The sequence below is a fragment of the Phocoena phocoena genome, chromosome 7, assembly GCF_963924675.1.
Source record: "Phocoena phocoena chromosome 7, mPhoPho1.1, whole genome shotgun sequence".
Taxonomy (NCBI): domain Eukaryota; kingdom Metazoa; phylum Chordata; class Mammalia; order Artiodactyla; family Phocoenidae; genus Phocoena; species Phocoena phocoena.
In genome coordinates, this window is record NC_089225.1 from 96,161,039 (window position 1) to 96,183,747 (window position 22,709).

Here is a 22,709-nt window from a genome sequence, read left to right on the forward strand (position 1 = left end):
AAATATGTGCTACTGATGCTAATTCCCCTCCCAAACATTAAAAAAAAAATTTTTTATTTTACTGTGGTAAGAATACTTAACATGAGATCTACCCTCTTAACAAACGTTTAAGTGTACAATACAGTATTGTTAACTATAGATACAATGTTGTACAGCTTATCTCTAGAATTTATTCATCTTGCTTAACTGAAACTTTCTCCCAAACATTTTTAACAGCTCATCACTATCTACAAAATAAATCCAAATGCTTCTGTGTTTGGCACTCCTACTTTTAATTTTCAATTTCTCAACATAAATCCCGTTCTACACACACAAATTATTAAATTTTAGTATTTTCTTCCATAACTACCACCAACCACTTACTTAAACATGGAATTTTCCTTTATATATTTTTGGAAACCTCATCTTCACTGGTCTCATAGTTTAACCTGTTGTTAAAATATATAAGCACTGCTCTGATTTCTAAGGGCTTTCTTTCCTAAAAAGATCCATAAAACAAATGTACAAAGAGATAAAATTAGTGTGGTCGCTGAAAGTAAAGAGAGAAGTTGACCTAGATAAAGTTTATCTCCAATTCAAAGAGTCTAAAATCTGAATGATTCTATGACATAAGAATGGGTAAAATCATCCAAAGCTGGAAAACCCTTTGGTCTTTTGTGTCCTTTAATTTGTCTGCAGAGTGAAAAAAGATGTTTGTCATCAGATGACAAGAATATCAATAAGCTGGTGTTTCCCAAAGACATGATGCTTCTTATAGCAAGCTCCAATTTATTTATTCATTTAACAAATTCTTGAGAAATAGAAATGAAATAGTTCCTAACCCATATTCTAGTAGAAGACACATTTTAAATAATCACACAAGTAAATATATAATTAAAAGTTCTGAAAAATGGTATAAAGTTCGGGCATGATGAAAGATTAATAGGGTACCTGATTTAAGGACCGGGGTGGGTTTTTAAGCAGAGAAATGATGTGTTACTGCTGAATGGAAAAGTGATGTGGTTTGTTTGGGTCTGGGGAAGAGAGTGAAAGGAGCAAGAATGAAAGAAATTAGGACAACCAGACAGGAGAGTATTGAAGTGATTCGGCTTATAACGACAATTACAACAACAATGAATGCTCACTGGCTATTTACTCTACATCAGGTGCTTACCATGGTTATTTAATTTAATCCTCATAGCAATCCAATAAGGTGATTATTATTGCCACTTTACAGATGAGAATATAGGAAACATTAAGTCCAGGTGAGAGAGGACTGTGGCTTGAACTAGAAAAGTGCTAATGAAAATGTACAGAAATATATTCAAGACATATAATGAAAGTAAGAATAAACAGAACCTGAAGAGGGTATAGATACATGGGATGAGGGCTTTCAAGTTTCTACACTATGTAAATGGATAAATGGATACACCACTTAATGAAACAGGATACCGGAAGAGAAAGCATTTGCGTATGGAGAGAATTAAGACTGGTTTCAGACATGTTACATTTGAAATTCCTAAGAAAAAAAATCAAGTTGAGATGTCAAGCAGACAGTTAGCTATTTAGATCTTGAGCTGAAAACAAAAGGAACACGCTGGAAATAAAACTTCTCATCAATATACAGGTAGAATTTAAAGCACAGGGTGGAAGGGAAGAGTAAAAGGAGAACAACCTAGGACTGAACACAGATAACCATTTTACTCCATCAAACATCTCTCCCTATGATCATCAATTACTTTGATGTCAACAGGCCTTTCAGTCTTCATTCAACTTTACCTTTCAGCAGAATTCAACATTATTGATAACTTCCTTTACCTTTTCTACAAGACTTGTACTCCTCTATCCGATTACTAAACACCAAGAATCCCTCAGGTGCTCCATCCTAGGTCTTTCTTTTCTAGCACTGTACTCTCTTTAGGTAATTTCATCCACATCCATAGCTTCAATTACTATCAACATGACAAATGACATCTACATATTATATACGTTTACCTATACATCCAGCTCAGAGCTCTCCTCTGAGCTCCAACCCAGTATCCCAACTGCCTACTTGACATCCTCTGATAGCTTTTCCTGTTAGAGACTTGTCAGACACTGCCACCCCAAAAAAGGTATTTACACAGAGCCTAAATTTTGAAAGGATTACAAAACCACTACAGGTCAACTCTTCAGACAGAATTTTGTCGTCAATTATCATTTCCTTTCACGGATCATGACCTAAAACAGGTAAACCTGACAACCAGATCTGATGGCTAGAGATGGGGACCAACCAAAGGCACTAAAAAATATAAATCATGCCTTTTAGTGAGAAAAGGTTAGGAAAGAGAAGGTGAAGAACAGCCAAGAGAGTGAAACAGTATCATATCCCAAGGCCTGATGGACGTGCGGCAACGGAAGTCACCTGAAGAGATAGCAGGCCTCTCTAAGGGACGAGTGGCGGACGACAACAGCCCCTAGCAAAGAGGGGTCAGGTTCGGGTCGCGGAGGGAGCGAGTGACGGTAAAGACCAGGTCAAAGGAGAGGAAAAGCCTGGGGAAAGACCTAAGTGGAGTACCTGTGAGGCCAGAGGGGGCGTCGCGAGGATGGGGTCGGGCTGAGCAGCAGCCGGGCGAACTCCAGAAGAGTGAACGCCAAGTGGGCGGACCGCACGGGGTGGTTGGGCCGGGGGAGCTAGGGGAGCCAGGGTTGGGGCGCCAGGGTAAAAAGGCTCAGTTGAGACGCTCGCCGGGCCCACCTTACCTGTGCCTGCGAGTCCGGAGCCTCGGACAGGCCTGCCGGAAGCACGAAGTCCTCAAGGAGGGGGAGGAGCCGGGGGTTAGGAAGGAAGGGACACCGGGCACGAAAGAGAGGGGCCGCTCGCTCCCCCAGTCAGGGAGAGCGGCTGATGGCGGGAACTGTGACCACACGCAAACACGCACGCACGCACGCACACCCGACGCGAGCAGATGAAGCGCGTGCGCGCCAGTCTGAAAGCTCCGCCCCTTCTACTCCCTCGCCCCGCCCCAGTGCCGAGCGAAGTCTCGCCCCAGCCCTGACCGTAGTACGCATGCGCACTTTCCACTACATTCACTTTCGCCCTCCCACCGTTTCCCTCCTACTCAGCCCAGTTGGGCATGCGCACTACTTGTCCTCCTGGGACTGCCCGGCTTTTCCCGCCCTTCACTGGCCTCCGGAGAAGGGTCAGAGTTCACGCCCTTCTCTGGAGATACCTGCTCCAAGCCGGGGACGCGGGGACTAGTAGGTGGCGGATGTCCTTCCTGTCCTGAAACTTAAGGGACAAAGGACAAACTCTAGAACTGTTAGCTCCAAGAGCTGGGAGGCGGGAAGAGGTTGTGTGGGCGGGGTCAGGGGTGAAAGGTCAGAGGGGCTGCGAAGGGGCGGAGCCAGCCGGAGGCGGATGGCGGCTGTGGCGGCTTATCTGCTTCAGCGGCAGAGGCGCTGAAGCTGGGACGCGGGTCGGGCGTGTCCGGCGGTGGGAGGAGAGCGGCGGCCGCTCCCAACATGCACAGTCTGGCAACGACTGCGGTAAGTGACTGGGCCGCCTAGCCTGGGCCCAGAACGCCTCCTCAGCCCCGCGTTTCGGCCTTCTTTCCTAGCTCCCTGTGTCGGGCTGGGAGTCCTGCTCCTCCTGCCCTCAACCCGCGAAGCCCCGGCCCCCTTCCTCGCCGCGTTTGGCTGTGGCGGAGCCGGCCCCCACTTTCCTCGCCGGCCAGCTCCCGCGGCCTCTGACGCCGCGTAGCGCGTTCTTTTCTGGCCCCGGGGCCTGGTCCCGCGGCTGGAGCGCCTCCCTCGCGGCCCAGACGGGCCATTCATTGATTCATTTCGCTGACCAACAGTTTCAGGGCGCCAGTTCCGTGCTTGGCGTTGGCGGGGGCGAGGGGACTTCCGCAGTCCGCCTGACACTGCCCGTGCTCTTGGAGCTCCCTGCTTAGGCACATCGCGGCGGGGAGGAAATGGCTTCTAGCTCAAACCACTTGCTTCACAGATGCAAAATCCGAGACCTGGAGAAGCAAATAGTTACCATGTCCGACTGACGGTTCTCTGCGCTTAAAACCTTTTTTCACACATCTCATTTTACCAGCGAGATCTTTTACCAAGAAAAACAGATAGTGTAAATTAACCTATGTGAAGTAATCCTGTGGTCTCCCATTGCATTGAGAGAAAATCCAGACTCTTTGCCTTGGCCTACAAGGCCCTCTGAACGTTATGTACCTTACCCAGGTTTTCAGTCTCTTCTGTCACTTGCTCCGCAGGCTCCAGCTACACTGGCCGCCGTTACATCTCTTCTACTTAACGCTTTTCCACTCCAGGTTGCATCTCTTACACACACACACACACACACACACCCATGTGGGTGTCCGGCTCCTTTTCCCTCAGGTCTCTGTCTAAATCTCCCTAGAGTTGCCGTCCCTGACCGCCCTATTTAAAGTAGTTCTGTAACCCCCCAACTTTTCTCTGTTAGAGTACCCTTCAAAGAATTGATCCCAATTTGTAATTCTTGTATTAATTTACTTGTTTGTTATTTGTCCCCCTTTTGAGGTCAGGGACAGGGATCATGTGGGTCCTGTTTATATGGTTACTCCAGTGCCAAGTCAGTTCCTGGCACCAAGTAAGGGCTGAAATATTTTGCTGAATGACGCCGTATAGATGAGGGAGATGACTACTGAGAGCAAATAGCCGTAATGAGCAGACAGGATCTTGTGATTCGAGCATATTCTTCTGAATGCCCATCCAACTTTTTCAGTTTAACCAAGGTGAAGTGACTTAAGGAGAGAGTAATATACTTAAGTTGCATTACCAGGCAAAATAACATAAATCCTAAATAGAGGACAAAAGTTGCCTCAACTTTGAAGTCAGAAAGTGAGCTGAGTGTGACTAGGCTATAGACAGCATTGTCATTTCCAGGGCAAGTGGCATCTCTGCCTCCTGGCACCAAGTTTCTAAAGTGTTTGTAACTTTTCACAGAGAGAGGTACCTTTTATATATCTCTTAACTAGGTGACTGCAATTTCCCCAGCTTTTTTGTTTCTTCCAGATTTTACATGTAATATGGGAAGAAGCTAGTCAGAAAATGAGGTTGTTGCTGGTAGGAGGGGGGCAGGTTAAACAAAGGATTCTGCTAAGGTTGGCTTATTCATCTCTCAAAATCTGATTGTCTTCTCTAGGCTTTGATACCAAGCTGCTCTTTCCCCTGTGCCTCCCCAGACTCTACCTATTCAGTTCCTTTTCAGTTGCTCCCTAATACATCTTTTGAACAGATATTAGAGCTGTGGTTCATTACTTAAAAACTCAGTACGTGTTTCTTCAAGTAAATTTATAGTGCCTTACCTTTATTTAGAAATTGAGCTTTTGATACTTTTTAACCTGTTATGCTGTTTGGACTACACAAAAGCTCTGACAAGTTCATTTGTACCACTCATTCACTGGAATATTTGGTTAGTGAATCTGAAGCAAAAAAAAGTTGAGCCACCTCTTTCCCAACCCTTAATGCCTTCCATTAGGCTAAACTGCCTGTGTTATTCTGATCTGGGTAAAGGGACACTAATGGTATATATCCCTCACTAGAAATTGAGGAGTTAATAATACATGCAGCAGTGCCTGCAGTAATCTAAACAGCTTGAGAAGATGCTTACTTTTTGTCTAATGATGAAAATTTGTGTGTATCTTTATTTCTTTTTTTAAATAACAAGTAAATCACTTCAGCTAGGGAGATAGTACTATCAAAGGAGAATGTGATCACATACGAATGCAGGATGTTATTCACTAGATGGAAGAATTGAGATCATTTGGGATGTGTCTTAAATTTTGACTCTTTTCTTTAGTATTTTATTATGCCAGCAATTTGTAGTATAGTGGACTCTTCTCATTCTTTGCAGAATACATCTTAACATCTTCATTATTGCCATCACAGAATGTAATTTCTTTCTCACATCTACTAAATAGAAACAGAAATACCCCACAGGATTGTTTTAAATAAGAATAAGAGAGTGCTCAGTGGTTGGCTAGGTTCATTCATTGGTTAAAAGACTTGCTCCCAGACTTTAGCCTTGGGACTCTAATTCCTGCCTCAGCAAAGTAACAAATCACCTGTTATGGACCTTGAAGACTGCTTCAGCTTAATAGTACCACAGATCTTCACATACAATGGGTCTTTTGTAATGAATGTTATACTAGTGATCTAAAACAGCCAAACGTAAACCTTTAGGAGGTGCATTGGGTATGCTTCGTTTTTTGTTTTTTTTCCCCACTAATTTCCAGTGGCAATTCTGACATCCTTAAACCCTTGCTTTTTCCTCACTTTCCATGTAACCAGCAGCTGCATTAGTCATTTTATATCTCTTCGCTGAAGCAGTGCTAGACCCCTCCTCTTTGGCAAGTAGAAAGAACATTAAGCACTCTGAAGGATCTAATTCAGACAGCTGTCTCCTATTGAAGATTTAAGCAAATTAACCAACTTTTCTTTGTTTATTCACTTCTATTTTTAAAAAGTTATTTTGAAGAACATTCTGGCCCGTATTTTATAAAGATATGAGGATAGTTAAGCTAATTTAGTGTTTCCCTGTGGCACTATTAAGAAAGGTGTTTTCTTGTTATATCATCATTATGTAGACAACCAAAGCCACGTGTTGAGTCATCTCCAGACCAGAAATAATCTCTATTTCAATCTAATTCCATTTTTTATTCACTATCATGTATTCATTGATAAGAAAACCAACAGCTGTTTTGGTCCTCGAACATGAAATTTTATTGATAGATTTGGCCATTTTCAGTTTAAGAGAGCCATCAACAGCAATTTTTTAGTTTACTCAAGGGGGGATCATATTTCTTTCCCATTTATGGGTAAATGTGGATCTTTTCTAAGTTCTAAATATCTTCTTTTCACATTCTGTTAAGATTTTTCAGAAGTGGAAGACCAACTATCAGTACCCTTTGTTAGTGACACTTGGAGTTAACCATTGGTGACTCACTTTGATAAATGTCTTAAGCTTCACTGAAAGAAAAATGTTACTTGAAATACATTTTCCACATACAAACCAATAAACAGGAAGGAGGAGAATGAGTCCCTCCTAGTTGATAGTACAGACATTTTTTAACACATCTGTTGAAAGGACCACTGACTCTAAGTAGGTTATAGCTAAAAGTATATAGTTACATGTAATTGATCTTGTTTTTGACGTTGGAAGTGTTGAGGGTGATAACTAATAGTCCAAATCAGACTTCTCATAAATGACTTTACCTCTGGGTATGTTAATTGAACCCACTATTTACTCAAATCCAACTGTAACAGAATATCAAACTTAAACTTCTGTATTGGGTTCTTAAATAATTTCTTCAACTTGGAGGAATATTTGTGATTTCAGTCCTATAGACAAAGTAGGACTCACTGATTCTAGAGAGTAGATTAGAGTTTAAATGTAATTCTGCCATATACTTGCTTGTGTAAACTTCAGTATATTAAACCTCCCTGAACCTGTTTCCTCTTAGAATTTTGAGAATAATTTGAGGTAATCCACAGTGACTGGCACATAGTATTTCAGTAAACATTGTCTCCTATTAAAAGTTCTTAGAAAAAATCAAACCTAGTCCATAGTAGAGGGCTGTGTGTGGGGTTTTCTGAAAGGAGTATAGAGAATTTGGGGGGGATAATGGAATGTCCAGTAATGTATCTTGATTGTGGTGGTGGTTACTTGGGTATATAGGTTTCTCAAAATTCATTGAAATGTACACTTAAATGGGTGCACTTAAAAGTTGTATGCAAATTGTACCTCAGTAAAATTGATTTTTTTTTTTTTGCGGTACGCGGGCCTCTCACTGTTGAGGCCTCTCCCGTTGCGGAGCACAGGCTCCTGGACGCGCAGGCTTAGCAGCCGTGGCTCACGGGCCCAGCCGCTCTGCGGCATGTGGGATCTTCCCGGACCGGGGCATGAACCCGCGTCCCCTGCATCGGCAGGCAGACTCTCAACCACTGCGCCACCAGGGAAGCCCAAATTGATTTTTTTGTAGCCAGTTAGATTAGTCTCTCACTTGTAACTAAAGAAAGAAATTTTTGAGATTTTAGAGCTGAGACTTTGATAATTAATTTAGTTCCCTCATATAACCAATGATAAAATGGAGGCTTAGAAAAGTAAATGATTTATTCTAGGTCACACAATGGTAAAAATGGCAAAACTGTTTTGAAGCCACTTCTAGCTCCCAATCCAGTGTGCATTCCAGTTATGTACTTGTGTAGTTACTTGCAAATCAAGGTCTTTCTTCCTTTTTTTTTTTTTTTTTTTTGCAGTACGCGGGCCTCTCACCGCTGTGGCCTCTCCCCTTGCGGAGCACAGGCTCCGGACGCGCAGGCTCAACTCTCAAGCACTGCGCCACCAGGGAAGCCCTTTCTTATTATTTTTAATTCTTTTTTGGCTGCACCACACACGGCCTGCAGGATTTTAGTTCCCCGATCCCTGGATCAAACCCGGGCCCCCTGCAGTGGAAGGTCAGAGTCCTAAACACTGGATCACCAAGGAATTCCCAAGGTCTTTCTTATTCTTAAACTTGACAACATGTTCTTAATTTTAGGTCTGTAAAAGGGGTACAGGCAGGATCTATGAGTTCCCTGAAATTATGTATAAATTTTAGGTAAAAATAAATTATGTGCAAAACAGTTTGAAATTGTGTATTTTTCTAAGGAAAAGATCCAGAGATTTCAATTCAAGAAATGCTACCCTCTGCTTTTGTGGTAGTATCCTGCCGTTATTGTTAATGTGTTTAAGTTAGGTAGTTTCCAAAAGGGAAATCAGATAAATTTGCTTCTCTGCCACTGGACGGTGTGTGCTGGTAGATTGTATCAGCCACAGCCTCAGAAATGTATTAGTAAATTATAAATTTAAAGAATTATAGCAATTGAACTAGGAATCTTTAGAGGTAATCTTTAAATAGAGAATTGGAGGAGGAGGAAGTCTGCCCACCGTTTACTCATAGTTCCATCAGTTGTAAAATGAGGATTATAACCACGGTGCTGTGATCATTCAATGAAACCATGCTTTTTAAAAGTACAATACAGGGACTTCCCTGGTGGCACAGTGGTTAAGAATCCGCCTGCCAGTGCAGAGAATGCAGAGAACACAGGTTTGATCCCTGGTCTGGGAAGATCCCACATGCCGCGGAGCAACTAAGCCCCTGTGCCACAAGTACTGACCCTGCGCTCAGGAGCGGAGCCTGCGTGCCACAACTACTGAAGCCCTTGCACCTAGAGCCCGTGCTCCGCAATGAGAGAAGCCACCACAATGAGAAGCCTGCGCACCACAACAAAGAGTAGCCCCGGCTCGCCGCAACTAGAGAAAGCCTGAGTGCAGCAACAAGCACCAAACACAGCCAATAAATTAATTAATTAATTTTTAAAAATAAATAAATAGGGCTTCCCTGGTGGCACAGTGGTTGAGAGTCCACCTGCTGATGCAGGGGACACAGGTTCGTTCGCCGGTCAGGGAAGATCCCACATGCCGCGGAGCGGCTGGGTCCGTGAGCCATGGCCGCTGAGCCTGCGCGTCTGGAGCCTGTGCTCCGCAACGGGAGAGGCCACAACAGTGAGAGGCCCGCGTACCGCCAAAAAAAAAAAAAATAATAATAATAATAAATAAATAAATAAAAGTACAATACAGTTCCCTCTCTTTCCTCATCTACCCCACCCCCTCTTTTACTTCCCACTCCCTTTTAGGAAGGCATCAATTTTCAGATTCTAACATTTTTGGGACAGGTGTGCCTAAATGATCTTTGGGATTCAGAAGGAGAGTCAGATGCATTTGGGGTTTTTATTACCATCAAGATCTAGTAAGATGCTGGAGTTGTGCTTTGGGGCTTTATTCAGGGATGAAGTCCAAAGTATTTTATCAGTCGTCTGGTAATATAAGTTAATATAGAAATCAGTGCGTAATTCAAAATGTAAAAATATGGGAATTCCCTGGCAGTCCAGTGGTTAGGACTCGGCGCTTTCACTGCTGGGGCCCGGGTTCCAAGATCCTTCAAGGCAAGCAGCACGGCCAAAAAAAAAAAGAGCAAAAATACTTCCTTTTTATTCTCCAAAATAACTAACTTTCCTTGTGTGTTATAAAATTACTTGTTGATGTAGGTAGGGAAGGTGTGTGTGTGTGTGTGTGTGTGTGTGTGTGTGTGTGTGTGTATGTGTTGGTGGTTATCACTAGCTGAATTATGCCCATCTGAACCATGATTTGACATAGGGAACTATGTCAAACTATTTCACTGACTTTTCCCATCAAAATGATGGTTATTAAGTACCTCATAATCTCAATAAGTAGAGAATTTCTCTTAGTATCAATGATATTGCTCATGGGTGTTGATTGTTTTTCAGATTCTGCTGAACTAACAGCAGTAACATTTTAATTTTTGTCTGAGATTTTTTTTTTTTTTGTCTGAGATTTTTATATATTTCCTATCTCTTTTGTCTAGGTCACAGGAAATAGTTTTTTGGAAAGTTGTGTTTAGATCAGACCTAATCTTTCAGGCAAGTGAGAAGCAGCATTAGCAAGGCAGTTAAGAGTATGGAATCTGCTGCCAGACTACCTGAATTCAAATCCTAGGCTTTGCCACTTAACTTTTAAATAACTTCTCAGTTTTCTCATCTATGAAATGAGGGTGGTAATGACAAGTATTTATTTAAGACAGTGCCTGACAGAGTAAGCACTATGTATGTGAGCTCTCACTTTTATTTTAAGAAATAATTGTATTCATCCGGTAACGAATAGGTATTCAGTGGGTTTAAACTAACTCCTCCTATTAAATTTGGGGCAAAATTCACCAGGGGTGATGAAAAGGAGGGTCCCTACCTCAGACATTTCCTGGTACCAAACTGCCCTAACTGCCTTCTGGTTGTTAGAGTGGCTGCAGAACTCATCTCTAAGCTTATATCTGAGGGCCACATTACCACCTACCTGACGTCCATAGCTCTCTTAGAACTAAAGTCCAATGGAGGCTGCAGAAGTTGTAGTATTACTGGCAGCAGGTGGTCATGGCCTTAGGGACCCAAGTAGGCACCAGATATTGACCCTCCAGAGTGCCAGCACCGCTCCAGGGGCACGATCTCCTCTGCTGTAGTCAAGCCAGCTCTGGAAACGTCATATGTGGAGATAGGACCTGGTGTTCAGAAGCCACAACATGCTGACTGGTGTCTACCAGTGCAGCCTGGCGTTGTTCACCTAGGGTTCCCCAGGACAGGATAGGGTACAGGGTGCTGGGTACAAGTCACACATTGGCTTTAGAGAGGGTGATGGAGTTTACTGATGGTGGTGTCTGGATGACAGGCCTCTAGGAATGAGTAATGACTAATCAGGATAGACACTATATTGCTGGAGCATTATCTGTGGGGCCCTCTTTAGGATTGTGGGTCATCCAAGAGACTGTGGGCAGGAAACCCAAAGCTAAAATTTTAGCCCTTGTTTCTACTGAGCTTTTAAGGTGATGTAATACTCTAAATGTAAACATATCCTATCTTCTGGTGGGAATTACATTTCCAAAAATAATTTTTAAAGTCAAGGGCCTATCTGTGGCAACATAGAAAAGTCAAGTGCTTGGACCATACTGTTTTTGCTGTTGGGAGCGGAGGGCAGGAAAACTATTCCTTCTGCATCATTTAGGAGCCTATGTTTTCTTGAGGAGCATCACTGATGGGAATTACAAAGCAACTTTTAGCAGATTACTCTGAGGCACTTAAAGAGGACTTAAATTACATGGTATTTTAGTCTGTTTAGCAGAACACCTTATGGTTCATTCTAGCAAGCAAGAGAAATGATAAACGTTAAACTAAAAGCTTCTAATCAAGCTTCCATTTATAGAAGGCAATTGTTCAGCTTGAGTAAACGTGACTACTCCTCAAAGTCCATCTTAGACTTCATTCTGTTCTTCAGCAAACACAGTTTTCCTTTTTGTTCCTCATTTTTATATCTGTGCGATGGGTAGGTCATCATTCTATCACACTAAGGTGTAGTGGGAACATGTGCATAGATTGAGAAGCTGGTGTAATATGGTTCAAGAAAGATTGGAATATGCAACTTTTGTACTTGGGTGAATTGAGCCAGTTAATTCCTCTGAGCATTAGTAGTTTCATCTGTAAGTGTAGATCCCTTTTTTCTGTCTGCCTACCCTATAATTCCTCATGGTTTGGGGGGAAATTAAGTGAGAAAATATTGGGCTAGGGATGGAAATCACCATGAATTTGTTAGGACTTTAGAGCCAGAAATAGCAATGGTTATCATTTTTCTGGTTTCCCATCTTATCTTCCAGATAAGAATAGTTAAGGGACTTAACCAAGGTACAAGCCTGTTTGACAAATGTGAAGAATTATAGAAGTGCTCAAATTTTTTGGAATATTGAGATTCTTTAGCACAATAAAGAAAGCATGTTCTGTTTATATAGTCCCTACACGAGTAAGGAATGAATGAATCTCTGAGGGGTGGAGGTACAATATGTATAAGAATCATTAGAGGGGGGAGTTTTTCCAAATTACGTAGATTTTCTGCTTCATGGAGGGGGATGCTGGAATTACTGGGGAAGGAAGAGCAATGTGGGGGAGGGCTTTTTCTTTCAAAAACCATCATAGGCACATGGTTAAAAAAAAGAGTTTAAACTACATGCAGAAGATTTTATTGTATACAATGACAAGTAGGTCTCCCATATAGATTCCAACCTTAGAGGTAACTACTGTTAACAGTTTCTTATGTGTACTTCTAGAAATGTTTTACATAAATATATAAGAATATATGTGTGTGTTAATGGAAGCGTATATGCTGTTCTGCACCCTTTTTGGGTTTTTTTTTTTTCTTATTTAGTATCAGCACAGTATAGAGCTAACTCTTTTTTAAGGGGCTATGTAGTATTCCATATAAAAATGTACCCCTGTATATTTAACCAGTTCCTTATTGATAGATGTTGATAGACTTCAAGTTTTCTGCTTTTAAAATAGTGCAGCAGTAAATATTCTGGTATATCTTCAGTACAGCCCAAGTAGACCTGTAGGATAAATTTCTAAACATGAAATTATTAAAGAGTGTGTGCCTTTTAGATTTTGATAGATTTAATTCATTTACATCAAGTATATGTATTTAGAAAAGCTCCCCTAGTATTTACAAAAAATATGTTCCCTCCAAAGGCTACTGCAGAGTAAGACTTGATTTGACTCTAATGAAACTCACGTTTACTTTCTTGTTTTCACTTGAAGCCTGTGCCTACTGCACTGGCTCAGGTGGATAGAGAAAAGATCTATCAGTGGATCAATGAGCTGTCCAGTCCTGAGACAAGGGAAAATGCTTTGCTGGAGTTAAGTAAAAAGAGAGAATCTGTTCCTGACCTTGCACCCATGCTGTGGCATTCATTTGGTACTATTGCAGCACTTTTACAGGTGGGTATATATCCATGAGTTGCATGTCATTCCTGTTTATCGCACTTGTATCTCTCTGTCTGTGCCCAAATGATTATGAAAACTTTGGTAGGATGGTTTTTTTCTTTTTATTATTTTTTTAAACTTTATTTATTTTTTAATATAAATTTATTTTTGGCTGCGTTGGGTCTTCATTGCTGCGCGGGGGCTTTCTCTAGTTGCGGTGAGCGGGGGCTACTCTTGATTGAAGTGCACAGGCTTCTTACTGCGGTGGCTTCTCGTTGCAGAGCACGGGCTCTAGGCGTGCAGGCTTCAGTAGTTGTGGCATGCAGCCTCAGTAGTTGTGGTGCACGGGCTTAGTTGCTCCGTGGCATGTGGGGTCTTACTGGACCAGGGATCGAACCCATGTCCCCTGCACTGGGCAGGCGGATTCTTAACCACTGCGCCATCAGGGAAGTCCTAAACTTTATTTTTTTAATTAGTTTATTTATTTATTTTGACTGCACTGGGTCTTCATTGCAGCACGTGGGCTTTTTGTTGTGGCATGCGTGCTCTTCTACTCGCGGTGCATGGGCTCTAGAGCATGCAGGCTCAGTAGCTGCAGTGCGCGGGCTTAGTTGCAGTATGTGGGATCTTAGTTCCCCGACCAGGGATCGTACCCGGGCCCCCTGCATTGGGAGCACGGAGCCTTAACCAGTAGACCACCAGGGAAGTCCCAGAATGTATATATATTTTTTAATGTTAGCATTTGTAAGAATCTGTTTTAGAAAAGTCTAAGGTACTTGTTAAAATGCAGATTCTTGGATCCTACCCAAGAGATTTGATATATTTAGTCTAAGATGAAAAATCTATTTTTAACAGGCAGCTCCCCCACACCTAGGTGATTCCAATGTACATGGTGTAAGAGCTACACTTTGAGAAACACAACTTTAGGAGTGCTACAAAATAATATTTACTACATGGTGGGGGGGATGGAAAGGAAGGTATAAGAACTGAAAGGTATATTCTGGGGAAAGAAAATGTTAAGATAAAGGTATAACAGCTGTAGGATTAAAGGTGGGTATTCTTGTACATTGAAGAATAAATAGCTGAAATTTGGTTCTGACCAGAACGGTCATTTGTGGGGAATAAATTGATACGGTATAGTCCTATGAACCAAGATAGAATGATCATCCTTTAAAGTATTGTCCATAATTCCCAATAATTAGATCAATTTTTTTAATCTGTTAAGTAAATTCATATTCTGTCCCTACAACACGTACCCAAGAAACTAATCTTTCTTATAGGAACATTTTCTGTGTAAAAGTTTTACAATTAAGATAAATGGAATTGTGTTCAGCAAATCATTGCCTTTCGGCGGAGAATACATATATTCCCTGCTGTTTGTACATATCCCCACACATATACCCATGTTCTTATCTCCCCCTTTTTGCAGTTGCTACCTGACCAAACAGAAACTTTTTTGTGAGTCACTGTGGTTGATTTACTAACACTTTCTGGCTAGCTATCTCATCACTGCAACTAAAAGTAAGGTGTTGACAAAAGGGGGGATTATAAATATGAGTCCCTCAAGTGAAAGCCTCAACAGGTGATGCAGGATATAGGAGGAAGTATGGTTGACCACAGTTGCCTCCATAGAGATCTTCCTAGAGATATATGTAGAAATGTCTCAGATAGTCTCAGTCAGGTATATTTATGATGAAAGGATAGGAGTATTGTTTATTTCTTCCCCCTCTTTTAATGGTTCGCTTCTTATAGGATACGTGGAATTAAAGTTGTTTGCTTTCATACCATGGGAATTAAAGTTGTTCCTTGTTCATCTGGTGCTGATTTCCATTTTTAGGAAATTGTAAATATTTATCCATCTATCAACCCACCCACCTTGACAGCACACCAGTCTAACAGAGTTTGCAACGCTCTGGCATTATTGCAATGTGTAGCATCACACCCAGAAACCAGGTAAATACTTTGAATGAGTGTGTGGGTAGAGGTTTGTGTTGAATGTGGTCCTAACTTCTGAATGATGAGAGGAGGGTCATGCAAGTAGGGTGCATGTGTGTGGGTGTGGATCTTCGGGACTCTTCTTTTACTTTTTTTTTTCCTCAAGAATTTCTGGTCTCTAATTCACCAGATTTTAGTGTAGTAACAATATGGTATTGTTTAACATGTTCTTTTATAATTAATTTTTTGCCTTTTCAAATTATGGTAAAATATAAATAATGTAAAATTTATCGTTTGAACCATTTTAAAGTATACAGTTCAGTAGTATTAAATACATTCATAATGTGCCATCATCACCACCATCCATTTCCATAATTCTGTTCATCCTGTAAAACTTAAACTCTATACCCATTAAACAATAACTCCCCATTCCCCTGCCCCCCAGCTCCTGGCAACTACCATTCTACTTTCCGTCTATGATTTTGACTATTCTGAGTACCTCGTTATAAATGGAATCTTATAGTATTTGTCTTTTTGTGATTGGCTTATTTTACTCACCATAATATCCTCAAGGTTCATCCATATTATGGCATATGTCAGAATTTCCTTCCTTTTTAAGTCTGAATAGTATTCCATTGTCTTATTTACTTTTTACCCATTGGTAGCAAGGAACTTTAAAGGATTGGTGGTCACCTCTCAGGAAAGGTCAGGCATACAGCTACTTCTCCCTCCTGAATCCATGGTAGGCGTCACTGTGCCACGCATGAGGCACAGTGCATGGCATTTAGTAGGAGTTCAGTTAGTATTTGGACTCAGTACTTTTTTCTCACATAGTAAGCCAGATTTGGCTTCAGAATCTTTTTTAACACAGGATTTTAGGCAACCTCTGTAATAAATGAGAATTGGCATTCAAATTGAGACATTTTTGCCTTCCTGCTATATCTGACAAATTAAGAAAGGGGAGATTCTGTTCAGGAATCTGCTTTGTGACTTTTATGGCCTTAAAGCACTTAATAGTCATTTTATTAAAGCCTTTCCTCTCTTTGTCAAGTTTTCCTTATAAAATCTGAGTGCTAGGTTGGCACTGACCTTTCGGAACTTTAGAAACATTGCTAAGAAAATTCCTTTTAAGTACTTAAAAATGCAAGAGTACTTTCTTAAAATTTTTGGGTGTTGGCTCTCCTGTAAGGTATAATTATAAATTATATAAAGTAATAGACTGATTCCATATTAGTTGCTGAACATATTAGCTGCAGATTGAAATGTTTTTAGGATACTTAGTGTATCTGAAAGCTCTAACCAAAAGAGTATTTAAGCATAACAGATAAACCTTGATAATGGCTGCCTTATTTTGTTGTCTTGGTTTATAAGTTTTTGTCAGCTCCTACCTGTGAATATTACTGTTGACCCATAAACTAGATGAGGTAGGGCATCTAGGAGAATCTCTTGGGCCCTTAAGTGCATTTTATGACCTATTTTTTAAAACTTGCAGTTGGATATTTTATCAGTTTTTAAAGTACTTGGTACTGAATACAGGGAAAATTGTGTGTTCTCTTAACCATTGGTCTAGGCTAGGGTTTTTCAGCCTTGACACTATTGACATTTTGGGCTGGATTAAGTCTTTGCGGTGGGAGGAGGGGGATAAGAGGGGACTGTCCTGTGCATTGTAGGATTAGCAGCATCCTGGCCTCTGCCCAGTGGATGTCAATCCCTTCAGTATGACAACCAAAAATATATCCAGACATTGCCCCTGAGGGGGCAAAATCACCCCAACTGAGAACCACTGGTCTAGACTAATGACCAGTAACAGTCTTTCCTAGAGATGCCTTGGTCAAGCAGTGTTATAGGCCTTACAGAATTAACCACCTGGGAATGTTCAGAATCCTTAGAAATTAACTCTGGGCTCTGAATGTGATTATTTTTTTCTTTTAGGTCAGCATTTCTTGCAGCACACATCCCACTTTTTTTGTACCCCTTTTTGCACACTGTCAGCAAAACGCGTCCCTTTGAGTATCTTCGGCTAACCAGTCTTGGAGTTATTGGTAAGTTATTAGGATCGTTTCGCAAGCCTGGAATCATCATCATTCATAATAGTGGTCTTAGGTGTTTTGTCTGTTCTTTTATAGCTTTTGTTCACCAGTTATTCATTTTTGTCTTCGGGGTTGAGTCTAATAAATTGTTTTTACTAATAAATGAATATCAGAACATTATTGCTCTTACCAAGTACCATTCTGAGTATTGTTAGTAAGGCTATAAGACCCAACATTTGGGATTAAATTCAGTGTGTATGTAGAAATGTTTAATAATTGTAGGGAAAGTAAAGAACAAGAGTGTTAACAAAATAGATTATTATTACAGGAGTAAGAATTTGAGTTTGTTTCTTGGTTTGATTTTTCATCTTTGTCACTTCTGAGCTGTTCTCCCATAATTCCAGGGATTTACCTTCTGTTTTAGCTCGTTGAATTTTTGCATGCTCAAATTAATGTTTCCATGTACATTTATTATGGGAGATGTGTCTAAAACGCTATATCAGCTATTTCAGATCTTAGACTCCAGGGTAGGAAAATCTTTAGATTTGTGAAATGTAAATACATTCAAGAAGATTTCTTTCCTAAATTGCCCTTCCGTTTTTCAGTGTCTTTTTCTCATAGTTTTTGCTCGACATACTAACCAAATAATAAGAACATCAGTTATACAAACTTTGTTTTGTTTGGTTATTATTTTTATGTTCAACCTGTGTTCACATCCTTATGTCTATAAACCATGAATCAGGAAGTATAATTTAAAAGTTTGGTATTTCTCAGGAACATTTTATTCTACTTTTAAGAAGTAACTGTTATCTCATACTCCAAATGAATGTTATTGTTTTTTACATCTTCTCCCAAGTGGTACTGTAATTAGAAACTTTTTTCCCAGTATATTCTTTCCAGCTTGTAAGATATAAAAACGTCTCGTGTAGGATTTAAAACATCAACATGATTCCAGCCAAAAGAAAACACTTGTATTCATTATTCTAATTCAAATCATCCTACTTCTGCTGTTTTTTTTTACTACTGTGGTTGGATGATGCACTTATGTGGTGTTAGGGTAAATGTTGACTGTGGTGGGGGGTGGAAACAGTACTTGGATAGTATTAAGCCAGTTGTCTACCCTTGCATGTATTTTTAGAAACTCAGTTTCTCCCAAGTCATTGAGAGTACAAGCAGAAGGTGAATGTTTGGGCCTAGACTTTTTCCTGCAGTTTAAGGGTTATCAGACAAGTTTGAATATAAATGAATTGATACATAACATAGATTAGAAAATACTTGAAACTGAGTAAAAGTAAAAATACAACATATCAAAATTTATAGGATGCAGCTTAAAGTAGGGCTTAGAGGGAAATTTGTAGCATTAAATGCTTATACTAGAAAGAAAGAGAGGTCTTCAATCAGTGAGCTAAGCTTTTCTTTAAGAAACTAGAAAAAGGAGCAAATTAAACCAGAGCAAACAGAAGGAAGGAAATAATAAAGACTAGATATCAATGAAAATATGAAAAGAAAATCAATACATAAAATCAGTGAAACCAAAAGCAGGGTTTTTTTGTTTGGTTTTTTGAGATATAATTGACATATAACATTGTATTCGTTTTTGGTATACAACATGATTTGGTATATGTATATATTGCAAAATGATCAGTACAGTAAGTTTAGTTAACATCCATCATCACACCTAGGCAGCATTGTTTTTCTTTGTGATGAGAACTTTTTACGATCTCTCTTTTTAAGATTTCTCTTAGAAGCTTTCAAACATACAATACTGTATTGTTACTGTGGTCACCATGCTGTACATTATACCCCTGGGACTTATTTATCTTATAAATGGACGTTTATACCTTTTAACCACCTTCACCCATTTCATCCACCCCAATTTTTTATTGAAAAAAATTCAATAAAATTAATAAACCTCTATCCAGACAGACTGATAAAAAAAAGAGAAGACACAAGTTACAAATACCATAAATGAAAGGGGGTGCATTATAAAAGACTCTACAGACAATTAAAAAGATAATAAGATAATACTGCTAATAACTCTTTGTCCATGAATTTGACAACCTAGGTGAAATGCACAAATTCTTTGAAAAATATGGTCTGGCAGAGTGCACTCAAAAAAAAAAAAAGAGATAAGCTGAATAGTTTTTGTAGTTAAAAACCTTCCAACATAGAAAACTCTAGGCCCAGATGGTTTCAACTGGTTAATTCTACCAAAAACTTAAAGAAGAAATAACACAAATTCTGTTAAAAACTTTTCCATAACGTGGAGAGGAGGCTTCTCAACTCTTGGTGAGGGCAGCATTACTCTGATAATAAAAACAAAAAAAGAAGTAAAAAGACTATAGACCAGTATCCCTCATGAACACAGGTGCAGAAATTCTCAACAAAATGGTAACAAATCAAATCCAGCAACATGTAAAAAGGATCATAATGACCATGTGGGTTTTATCCCAGGAAATCATTCTGGTTCAGCTTTCAAAAATCAGCCATTATGATTGACCGTATCCACAGACTAGAGATGAAAAATCATGTGATCTTCTCTGTAGTTTATAAAAACAGCCTTTGACAGAATTCAGTGTCCATTCGTGATAAAAACTCCAGCAAAGCAGGAATAGAGGGGAACTTTCTCAACCTGATAAAGTACAAAAACAAAAACAAAACCCTTCAGTTAAGATCATAGTTAATGTGAAGAACTGAATGTTGTCCCCCTAAGATTGAAAACAAGGCAAGGATGTTCATTCTCACCAGTCTTATTCATTCTCATCCTGGATATCCTTACCGGTGCAATAAGGCAAGAGAAAAAAAATAAAGGACATACAAATTAGAAAGGAAAAAATAAAATATTGGCTACATTTTATAGCTATAAATGGAGTATAATCTTTAAAAATTGTGAATCACTATATTGTATACCTGTAACTTACACAGTATTGTACAGAAACTATACTTCAATAAAAATTTTTTTTAAAAAAAGGAAAAAGAAAACTGTGTTCACATACAACATGATTAACTGCATTGAAAAGTCTTGAAGAATCTACAGAAAAAAGCTACTAGAACTAGTGAGTTTAACAAGGTTGTAAGTTATAGAGTTATTATACAAAAATCAATTACATTTTTGTGTGCTTGCACTAAACAGAGATTGAAATTTCACCAAAACGAGAAAAACTTGGGTGTAAGTCTTACAAAATATGTGCATAGTCTATAGCTAAAAACTATAAAACAAGGACAAAAGAAATCAAAACCTAAATAAATGCAGAGATACACCATACTCATCAATTGGTTTATCGTTAAGATGTGGTTAAGATGTCATTCTCCCCCAGATGATATATAGATTTAGAGCAATTCTAACAAAATCCCAGTAGGATTTTTTTTATAGAAATTGACAAGGTGATCCTAAAATTTAATCTGGAAAGACAAATGAAATAGAATATGCATCTTTTAAAAAGAAGGATAAAGTTGGAAGACATATACTACCCGATTTCCAGACCTACTGGAAAACTACAGAGTCAAGACAGTGTGGTATTGGAGAAAAGATAGACTTGTAGAGCAGAATGGAGAGTACAGAGATAGACCCACACAATTATGGTCAATTGGATTTTTGACAAAGCTGCAAAGAGAATTTAGTGAAGAAAGGATAGTCTTTTTCAGTAAATCGTGCTGGACAATTGGATATCCATATGCAAAGCAATGAACCATGACCTATACCTTGTACTCTATACAAAATTAACAAAATGGATTTTAGACCTATATGTAAAAAATCTAAATGAGATAATAATCTGCCATCTGCAGCAGGCCATGTTAGTAAATTATGGTATGTGCTGTTTAGAGATGTAGCATTTGTAGATTGTCAGTTCTGGTTAAAGTAAATGATATTACTCTCTCCTGAAGTGATTGACTTTAGTTATTACAGGTCCAGTTAACTAAGGCCTTTCATATAAAAGCTAGTGATACGTTGGGCAGCTCAGGGAACAGTCATTTGTTTAATGGGACTCTGCCTCCCTATATGCAGAATGGAGAGGATATCAGTGAACTGTGTCTGACACCCGGTCAGTGGTGTAAGTTTAGAAACCAACAGAATAATAGAATTGGGATGAATTTTAGAAGTCATTGGTCCAACTCTTATTTTATAAAGAAACAGAGGCTTGCAAAGGGAAGGTAACTTTGTCAAACTTAGGTAAACTAGTTGTGGAACCAGAATTGGAATCCAGGTGTGTGTGTTTCTTGTTTAGGTATGCCCTACAGTGTTTGTGCTCTTTGGGAAAAGAGGGGCAATTGAATAACCAGGAAGTAATGTTTGTTTATGCCTGTTGTGACTTAAGTAGGATTCAGACTGACATCGTTTCTTTGCTACCTGGGAATGTGCTTTAGTACTGATGTAGAATTCTTTTCTCTTACCTAAGGTATATGGAGAAGAGATGGTGATATTATTGTATGAATGCCTACCAAGAGTGATAGAAAAATTATTTAGATAGCTAAACAGATGCTAACTATATGATAGACCAAACTTGGTACCTGATCTTTTAGTGTTGACTGATAACAGTCAACCTGTGCTTTTCTTCCTTTTTTTTTGTTTTAATAAACCACAGTTTGTGTTGTATGTTAAGTTCCACAACTAGCTGGATGAACAATTTTAGTTGGAAACCCTGACTGTGAAATAATTTTGTTTGTCCATATTTTCTTTAGGGGCCCTGGTGAAAACAGATGAGCAGGAAGTAATCAACTTTTTACTGACAACAGAAATTATCCCTTTGTGTTTGCGCATTATGGAATCTGGAAGTGAACTTTCTAAAACGGTGTGTGTTTTTCTCTTAATTAGATTCTATATTGTTGACTCTTGGGCTCCTTCTTCATGGTTATCATTTTCTGCCTCTCTTCAGGTTTTTTGAAACTTTCATGAATGTTTTTTCTCTTTTAAATAAAAATTGTTATATAATGATGATTTTAAAACCCAGACCCATCAGAAGAATATCATGTTAAAACACTAAATTTCTCCCTTTCATCTGAACCCACTTCTCACTACACAGGTGTATTATTCCAGACATTTTTTTATGTATAATCAAGTGTATGTATACTTGAGCTTCTCCCTACTTTGCACTTTAACCGTGGATGATAATGTGACTGGTATAAATTCTTAACCTCTATTTTCCCTCTCAGAACTCCATTGCCATAGCCCTGTTGTCTTCTGGTATTGAATGTTGTAGTGAAATCTTGGGTCAGCCTAATATTTTCCTTTCATTGGTGAACTTGCTTTTTCTGTGTGGTATCTATAAGCTTCTTTTATAATTTTTAAGTTCGTTTGATAATTTTTTTTTTCTTTTGGCTGCGCTGGGTCTTCGTTGCTGTGTGCAGGCTTTCTCTAGTTGTGGCGAGCAGGGGCTATTCTTCGTT

The 22,709-nt window shown here is 39.5% G+C and overlaps 1 protein-coding gene across 1 annotated transcript in view; it reads left to right on the forward strand.

The window, feature by feature from the left end:
- Positions 1-3,373: 3,373 nt before the first annotated feature.
- CNOT9 (CCR4-NOT transcription complex subunit 9) overlaps positions 3,374-22,709 on the forward strand; it is a 28,114-nt gene continuing 8,778 nt past the window's right edge. The window contains exons 1-5 of the mRNA XM_065880764.1: positions 3,374-3,507; positions 13,195-13,374; positions 15,197-15,312; positions 17,227-17,336; positions 22,005-22,114. Coding sequence (XP_065736836.1) covers positions 3,484-3,507; positions 13,195-13,374; positions 15,197-15,312; positions 17,227-17,336; positions 22,005-22,114 — 540 coding nt within the window. The 5' untranslated portion in view covers positions 3,374-3,483. The remainder of the gene's footprint in view (positions 3,508-13,194; positions 13,375-15,196; positions 15,313-17,226; positions 17,337-22,004; positions 22,115-22,709) is intronic.